We start from the raw sequence: 9,156 nt of genomic DNA on the forward strand, positions 1-9,156 counted from the left end.
CTGCCCTGCGCGCCTCCTTCGCCGCCGCCGCCGGAGCGCACGCAGCGCAGGCACCGGCCGGGGAAGCCGCGGCTCAGCCCGCCGCTGCGCCTGACGTCAAGCGAGGAAGATCCCGGCGGAGCGGGCTGGGGGGCGACGGCCACTTCTCGACCCCCTGGCTGGCGCCCTCCCCCCGCGCGGCGCATCCACCGCCCGGGCAAGTGCGGCCGCGGCGAGCGACGAGCCAGGCGAGCGCCCTCCCACCCGAGGAGGAGGAGGCGGAGATGCTCCCCTTTGGTAGGCGCGGGGAGGGAGGGAGGGAGCGGCGGCGGCGGCTTTCCTGGACCTTCCCCGGCCCGGCTTCCCAGCCTGCTTTTGGACGCCGCCAGGCCGCCGGCATCCCTCCTTGGCAGAGCCGGGCACACCTGTTGGGAGGCCAGGCGGCCTTCCAAGGCGGGCAAGAAGAGGCCAGACGGAAGGGGAAGGGGCAAGCGAGAGCGAGCGGAGGCCCGGAAAGACAAACACGGAGCGGGGCTGCTGCCCTCCCGGTCCCGCGGGAGATGGCGCTGCTTGCCAAGGGGCTGGCCGAAGAATGGAGGCGGAGGAGGAGCAGGCAGGGAGAGACAGACAGCCGAGGGTAGCTCTCTCCCTCCCTGCATAGAACAGCCAGGGATGCAGGTTGCCGTCGCAGTTAGCCTTTCGATGGTGCGCTCCTTAGGAGCGTTCGCGCCGGGAATCAGGGGTCCCCTCCCTGCATACAACAGAGACAGCAGGGGTGCAAAAGAGGGGGGGGGGGTTGTGGTGGCAGAGTTCCTGGGGAGGGGGGGATGGAGGTGCTTGGCCGCAGGCGACAAAATCCGTTGAACTGGCCCGGATGATAGACAGTAATGTTTACAGCAACCCTGCAATTTGGGTTTTTTCCTTTTCAAAATAGGTTTCCTGAGACCCACCCAGTGCATCTTTGGCTGGTGGGGAATTTGAACCAGGACTCTTGCAAAACTGGAAGCTCCGGTTCTTACCACCTGGTTGGATACCCACTTCCGGTTCTTACCACCTGGTCGGATACCCACTTCCACTGTGATCCCTGAAATTTTATCTGGGTTTTGTAATCTTAGCCAGCATCACATCCCCTCCATCAGCACACCACTGCCACAGAGGCCTACAGATCGCTGAGCTGGGCTACAAAGCCAAACCTCGCATTGCAGAGCCCCTTTTGAAAAAGAAGGGATATTCTCCTGCCTTCCTGTGCGTGCAAACATTCCTCTCTCCACCACGCACATACCGCCACCCAAACACACACAGCGGAGTGAGAGCACGCTGCAGAAGATTACAGTGCCGTGGCTGTATTCATGGATTATTTGTTAAAAGGATTTTACACACATGGAGGCTGGCAGGCTTTTGTGGCAGGATGTATGCAAAGAGCAGCTAGCACAAATTAATGTTTCCTTTTCAGAACAATCACCTGGTTTCTGTTTCAGCTGTAACTAAGTAAGCTTGTAAGCAATGGGGGTAGGTGGGTTTCCATTAAAATAAACTCCTGCCTAGCATTTGATTCCCCAGCAAGACATTAGGTTATTGACAGTGTACTCCTATGCAGAAAAGATTACACTAGAGTTATTTTGCATGGGGTTGCCCAGCAAATGTTCCACTGAATCTGCTATGGATTTTTTTTTTAGTTCTTTCTGATTCCTTCCGCTTTCTTCTTGCAGCTGTTCTGTAATGAACATGATGCAAAGCAAGTTCCAGACAGGGTAGATGGTACGGAGTCTTCTCTCTCAGGACAGAGAAGTGACATTCAGGCTCCTTCCTGTCCCAGCATGCTTTGATTCATCATCATACAAAATGGTTCCTTTTTAATCCTTCCCTAGTACAATTCGCTTGGCTGACATAGTAGCCATTAAACGAGCTGGGAACCGCTAGTCGTCTCTCTGTTTAGCCTTGTGCCCAGTGGGTGGATTTAGGAAAGCTGCTCCTTACAGTTTGTTAAATGGATAGAGATGGAATTCTAGATGAAGGGACACATCCGTGCTAGGTGATGTTGAGGTTTGAAAGACTAATGAGGTATCTATGGGGTAGCCTTTCTTGTCTCAATATCTTCTTTGTCTGGGGCACCTTGGAGCTTGGATCTGCTGTTCTTACAGTCTAAAATACAAGGGTTCTAACCTACCCTCATATGCTAGTTGTCTGGACGTGGGCATGTGTCCCTCCCCCCATGTGGGAAAGTACCTATCTGCAGTTCGAATGTCACAGATACACTTTACCATGTGGTTTAGATGCATTGTTTAGATGCACTGTAAGATCCACCTCAAAAACGTTCAGATATGGTAGATAATGAATATGGGAATAATTGTCCCCACATATCCTACGTGCTGATCCGTAGCTGTATCTGTAGACATGGTAACCAACTGCTAATGCTCTTGCCTTCATCAAAATGAAACAAGCTACAGAAAATTCATGTCAGACAGGATTGCTCCTATCTTTTCCTTGCCATCACATGTGAACTTCCTTCCTTTAGAACTAAGAGATTGTTCAAATCTGTGGTCCAGGCTGACTACTTGGTATCTTACCCTTGACAGTCTTTCTAAAGATTCTTCATGTCAAGATAAATTAGGTAGCATAACGTTTCTTGGACTGTAGTGATTTCACACTGTAGCTAGAGGACTATCTGTCTACATGGTGGTCAGTTTAGGAGACCATACACCAGGACGTCCATTTGGCTGCAAAAAACTGAAGTGAGTGTCAGCAATTTCAGACATACCTCATTCCTCATTCAGTTCACCTCATTCCTTTTTTTTTAAATCCCCGGAGGGATATTTTTTATTTTATAAAACTACAAAAAATACAAAGAAATAATAGGGAAGGGACTACATCTAAGGAGAAAGAAAAGCAAACCACACTAACCTAAAACCCCAAGAGGAGGAGATCTTTTCACTGTTAGTTAAAATGTTAGTACTGTTAGAGTTAATGTCACAATATACTTGTAGAGTTCTTGCTTGTAACAATTCACCATTTATATGTTATTTTGTTAGTTGGTATGAGAGAAATCTCTGATCATCTTCTTATACTTCGCTTCAAAAGGCCATTTTCCAAGTCCTTCTGCCTTTATTTCCGCTTTCTGTCTCTGAAATCGTATACCACTCTGGCAGGCCCTGCACCCTTTTGTGCCGCAGAGTCCTCTTCTGTTCCTGAGGTAACAGAGTCACTAGACTTCGTATCTTCCTCTTTGGACTCTTCCTTTTCCCCCAGCTGTCATCTCAAAAATTCTTTAGCTTTAAAAGTGGAGTCTATCTTCTCTCTTCTATCGTTGATTTTAAAGATGACACCTTCCGGAACCGCCCATCTGTACGATATCCCATTTGTTTGAAGAAAATAAATTAGATCCTTGTAGTTTTTCTTCTTTTGTCTGATTTCAAATGGAATGTCCTTTAACGTTTTGATGATTACATTTCCCATTTTCAGTGGAGTTGCTGAAGTTGCTTTTAAAATGGTGTCCCTAGTTTGTCTTCTTACAAACTTGACCACTATTTCTCCAGGTAGACTATTTTTTTAATGTAGTTGGAGTATGCCCTATAGCCTACTTCTATTTCGTTTACAAGTTCATCCGCTGTTAAGCCTACTACTGGAGCAATAAGTTCACTGAGCACCTTCTTCAAATCCTCTCGATCTGTTTCAGGAACCCCTGAAACCTGAGAACCATGTTAGCTTTTCCCATCTGAAGCTGTAAAACTCGGTTCTCTTGGCAATTCTGCCTTGTTTCCACCTCTCCCATCCTTTTCTTCAACTTCTTGCTTGTGGTGTCTATCTCTTTAATTGTCTCGTTCGCCTGCTCCACTTTTTTCTCTGTTTCATTCAGCTGGAGCTGCTGTGCAGCAAAATTTTTATTCATCACAGTCAATTGCTGGTTAATACCATCGAGTTGTTCCATCACCGGCTTAAGCATATCCGCCAGGAGTTTGAGGACATCTGTTCCCTCTTCCGGCCTCGGGCTCTGCCCACCCAGTTTCGTCTTAAACTTTCTCTGCTGGGCCGCCATCTTTCCCGTTTTGTTTACAGTTTCTACCGCTCCCTCAAAACTTGGAAAACTCGCCAAACGACTTCGCGATTCAGATAAGTCTCTCAAAACCCTTTCAGTTTACTTCCTCCCCTCACCCCCTTCGTGTCCGTTTACCACTCTTGCAAAAGAGGCATCCCTCTTTGCAATCAGTCCACCTCATTCCTGTGCAGTCTTTTCCAGCTCAGCCCCACCGCACATCTTAAGAGATCCACCATTCAACTAATCTAGGATATTGGGGGAGGTTCATTCTCTTGAGAGCCTAAACATAGGGCTGGGAGGATCGCAGCCTTTTCTGTAACAACCCCAAGGCTATGGAACAACCTCTGTTCATCAGCCACATATACACACACCTTTAGCTTTTTGCTAAATAAATAAAGGGAACTTGGCAGTTGAAAGAAAATGAGAGGGTTTAGGATTTTAATCTTTTTTCCCCTGTTGCCGTTCTTTGCATACATTCTGCCACAAAAGTCTGCCAGCCTCCATGGGTATAAAATCCTTTTAACAAATAATCTGGCTGCTTTTTTTTTTAAGTTAAGAACATAAGAGAAGCCATGGTGGATCGGGCCAGTGGCCCATTCAGTCCAACACTCTGTGTCACACAGTGGCCAAAACCCAGGTGCCACCAGGAGCTCCACCGCAGGGCCAGAACCCCAGAGGTCCTCTCACCGTGGCTCCTGCAGGCACCAATTATACAGAGAATCCACTGTATAACTTGGGTTATTTTGAGGATTCTTATTTTTAAGGTTATGTAAACTACCTCAGATGGTGGGGAGGAAGGATACAGATATTTTCAATCAATAAAATGGGGGTGGGAATCCACAGGAATCCACTTTCCTTCTGGGGCAGCGGGGTAGGCTACAAAAGCCTTTCTCCTTGTACTACGGCCACTCTTAGTTTTGGGAGGGTGGCATGTTAGCAAAGGATCCCGGAACAAGGTCTTCACCTTCCACAGCAACACAGTCAGGGATGAGGAAGAATCTAACCGTGTTCCCTTTACGCTTACCACAGGAAGCCCCGCTCAGCAGCAATGGAGCAGAGGTCCATCAGTGGCTATTAGCCACAAGGTATAGATAGGAACTCTCAGGCTGGGACAAGTGATGCTCTGTATTCCTGGTGCTGGGTGGGTGGGGGGCAGCAGTGGGAGAGCCTCTAGTGTCCTGGCCCCACTGCTGGAGCTCCTAATGGCACCTGGTATTTTTGGCCACTGTGTGACAGAGTGTTGGACTGGATGGGCCATTGGCCTGATCCAACATTGGCTTCTCTTATGTTCTTAATCTGGAGCTGTACAGAGTCTCACACTGCCCATTGCCCAGTTTAAGACTGCAGCAGTTGTTTTCTGCTCAGGATGTGAATTGCTCCACTCCACAGAGGGGGGGGGGGAATCAGAGGGAACAGTGGCCGGGGAGTGTGCCATGCCAGAGTAACATTCTACTCGTCTGGTGTGTTCATCATGCCATATAATTCCCTATTTCTGAAGGATTACCTAATTTCCACTCACGGCAACATGTTTCCTCTGGATTCAAAATCTGACCAAAGATATAAAGTATTCCCTAAATAGGATATATATATATATATATATATGTTAAACGATTGTAATTAGTGATTGTTTCCTAGCAGTGCAGTCATTTCGATATTATTTTATTCCCACAGTTAAAATGTGGTCTTGGTGGAGTGCACGATTACTAAGTAGCAACATGTGACCCCATTCAGTCAATGAGGATTATTTATTGTGGAGTTTGCTGTTGGCTAAACTAGAGATTCTGGTGTGTGTGTGTGTGTGAGAGAGAGAGAGAGAGAGAGAGAGAGGGACATCAGTGCCTCATTCTAGGAGACTTCCTGGTTGCAGATAGGCTGTTGAGGTAAGTGCTAAGAAACAAGGTATTTAATTAATTGATTGATTGATTTTGTTAGACTTGTCTCCTGCCCTCAGGGTGGGTACCAACATATATGTCTACAAAAATGCAGATCTGCAGTTAAAACAATTCATAATTTAAAGTTAAGATCTGCAATTAAAGCAGATTTACAATAAAACAATAAGATACATTACACGAATCCATTTAAAATCACCAAGATCACCATAGACTTTAAAAAGGTAGTGAAAAGGCCAGGATCTAGGACTGCTGTCCTGTAGGTTCTATGGAAGTCACAAGGAGGTTTAGAACAAAACAAGCAAAAAAAGTTTGGGTGGCTCCGTGGGAGGAAAGTATGGAAGCCACTAAGCTAGACCTCCGCATGGTCTTGCACAAAGCTGATTTTACTTCCTTTCTCAAGACCACTGTGAAATCCTACGCAGAGGTACTCCAACCAAGTAGTGCAATCTTAAGAGCACTATTCTGCTTAGGACTGCATCTGTTGATTTCTGTGAGGTTAAACTAGAGTCACTGCATAGGATGGCAGTGTAAATGTATAAGAAGAGCTTCTGCTACTTCCTACTTTCAGAGAAGAGAAGAAGAGGAGATTGGATTCATACCCCACCCTTCACTTGGAGTCTCAGAGCGGCTTACAAACTCCTTTTCCCTTCCCTTCCCCACAACAGACACCCTGTGAGGTAGGTGGGGCTGAGAGAGCTCTGAGAGAAATGTGACTGGCCCAAGGTCACCCAGCTGGCTTCATGTGGAGGAGTGGGGAAGCAAACCCGGTTCTCCCAGATCAGAGTCTGTGCTCTTAACCACTACACCTAACTGCCTCTGACAGAGCCCTTACTATATCAACGTATCTACTGAGGAACCCCAGCTTATCAAAGGTTTCTTGGGCATCTTCTATGAACTGAGTGTGCATCCTGGCATATATCTTATGCACTTTCTGCAGGGGCTTATCCATGGCGGGACACAAACTGTCTTTCATGGATGCTTCCCCATGGCTAAACAGATCTTCTCATGGAGGAGCGCTTGATAAGACCTGGAGGAACCACATTGATACAACAATATTCAGTAGCCAGTTAAAAAAAAAAAAGATGGGGGAGGAAATGTCCACTGCAGCAATGGGCAGTTGCTGTGTGCGCAAGACTGAGAAAATCCAAACTTTCCTGCCTACACAGCAGCCATCCAGGCTTTGCTGGAATCTCTCCCAATACTTCAGAGCAGAGAATGTTTTGGAAAGGTTAGGGAAAAGCCAAGGAAATCCTAGGAGATGCACAATGCACGTTGATGTTGTGCAGAAGCAGGAAAAGACCTGCTTTGAAATCAGGGCAGATAATCTGTGTAGAAATAACCCTTATCTAATGAAGTACTGCTTCAATACATCCATGGCATGAGGTTACTATTATAGAAAGTATTTGTGCCATTTGCTGATATTGTGCCATTTCAAAGCCAGCACACATAAAGCCAAGCAGGATATTACATGTTTTTTAAAATCCCGAGCCACTGTTTCCCATGGAAAGGTGGTTTAACCCCTCATCCACCCACCCACCCACACAAATTCGCTGCTCTGAACTGCTACCCCCTCCTCAAGCAATTCCCACCACAGCATTCTTTGCAAGAAATGTATCTGGAAAACCACAAGTAGATGCTTGGAAGGAGCAGAAAACAGAAAGAATGGGAATGACTCCCCCCCCCCCATCTTCCCATGAGGCACGTGGGTCGACAATGAGGCCCTCCACCAAGGGAAGTTATATGATGGTTGAAAAATTGGTGTCTGCCGGAAATTTATTTAGGGAACACCCAGTAAACCTCTGGCATACCCAGGGCACCTTGGAACACAGTGTGAAAACAAACCCCCCCCCCGAGGGGGGGGGGGGGGGGAATTTATCTGAACCAAAACAATTAAAAGGGAGAGATGGGAAGCTCCCAAGGGTTGTCCCCTCTGCCTGTTTTCAATCCAAATGACACGAAATTTGCAGCTTTGAGTCTCCTAACAGTCCAGCAAGGGAGATGAGTGGGATGTTTAAATGAGAATCCATGTTCTCTCCCTAATTAATCCGACATCCTCCTGACCCTGTATTGCAACGGATTGGGAAGGAGAAAAGAGAGGCGATTTCTGTGTAAGCTGCCCGAGGCCCAGAGGGAGACCCCACCCCACTGCAAAGGCTCTTTTATTTTCTATTCAGAGGGATTAAGTGCCAGGCCATTGACAAATCACGACAAAACATCTGTAGAGGGAGCATTCTCTCCAGCCAGTCCTAATCCAGGACAAAATTTATTAATGCATTCAGGCCATTCATACACTTCTATCTATAGAGCTTGGCTGCTCTATTTCATGGCATGCTTGCAGGTGCTGAGGGCCTCTCCCTGCCCCCAGTTCAGTTTATAGATGTCTAGAAACCACCCAAGGTTATTTGCCAAGTCTGGGGCAGGAAGAAGGAAGAGAACCCCTGTATGGAATGTCACTAGCAAAGCGGGTCACCCCATGCCAATCCATACAGCACCTGCAAAAGCAGCCTTGCACAAACCTGGGGAGCCACATGTGGGGGTGCCAGGGTCCCTATAATAACCGGCAAGGGATGGGGGGGGGTAGGGTTGCCAAATCCAGGTTGGGAAACTCCTGGAGATTTGGGAATAGAGCTTGGGAAGGAACGGAACCCAGTGGGGTACAATGGCATAGATTCCATCCTCCAAAACGTCCTTTTTCTCCAAGGGAACTGGTCTCTGTCGCCTGAGGATGAGCTGTAATTCCAGGGGATCCCAAGGTCCCACCTGGAGGCTGGCACCCCTAACCCACAGGTATGCAAAACCACATTAGTTTCGGCTCGTCTCCCCTCAAAGAGATTCCACACACCCCACACACCCTAAAAAATCAGGAGTCAGATTGCCTTTGAGGCATGCTGCCCTTGAATCCTGACAGTATGAAGCCAGAAAGTCTCCGGCTTCCTTCTGCCTGGTGGACATTTGGATGATGCTACATATTTTCCACCAGCCTCCCTGGGGTGGGGGCCATAAAAAGGCCAGCATCCCCCTGCTTCTAGATTCTGCTTTCCTTCAGGACCCTTTCGCTATTAGAAGTTTTGTGCCCCTCCCCCCACTTACAGCATAGACGATCCTGGAAGGTATCACTTTTTCTCAGGTTCTAATTACCGTATTTTTCGGACCATAAGACGCACTTTTTCTTCGAAAAAAAGTGGGAGGAAAAGTGAGTGCGTCTTATGGACCGAAGGCGGCGCTGGCGCCCCCCCCCCGCCGCGTCTGGGA

The 9,156-nt window shown here is 47.7% G+C and overlaps 1 protein-coding gene across 1 annotated transcript in view; it reads right to left on the minus strand.

Annotated features, from left to right (window-relative positions):
- The window catches only part of LOC107113916 (potassium voltage-gated channel subfamily A member 5-like), an 8,789-nt gene extending 1,936 nt beyond the window's left edge, over window positions 1-6,853 (minus strand). The window contains exons 1-2 of the mRNA XM_015415319.1: window positions 6,737-6,853; window positions 42-560 (exon numbers count right to left, since the gene is read on the minus strand). Coding sequence (XP_015270805.1) covers window positions 42-560; window positions 6,737-6,853 — 636 coding nt within the window. The remainder of the gene's footprint in view (window positions 1-41; window positions 561-6,736) is intronic.
- Between the last annotated feature and the right edge of the window lie 2,303 nt (window positions 6,854-9,156).

This window comes from Gekko japonicus, unplaced genomic scaffold (assembly GCF_001447785.1).
Source record: "Gekko japonicus isolate JY-2015 unplaced genomic scaffold, Gekko_japonicus_V1.1 scaffold600, whole genome shotgun sequence".
Lineage (NCBI taxonomy): Eukaryota > Metazoa > Chordata > Lepidosauria > Squamata > Gekkonidae > Gekko > Gekko japonicus.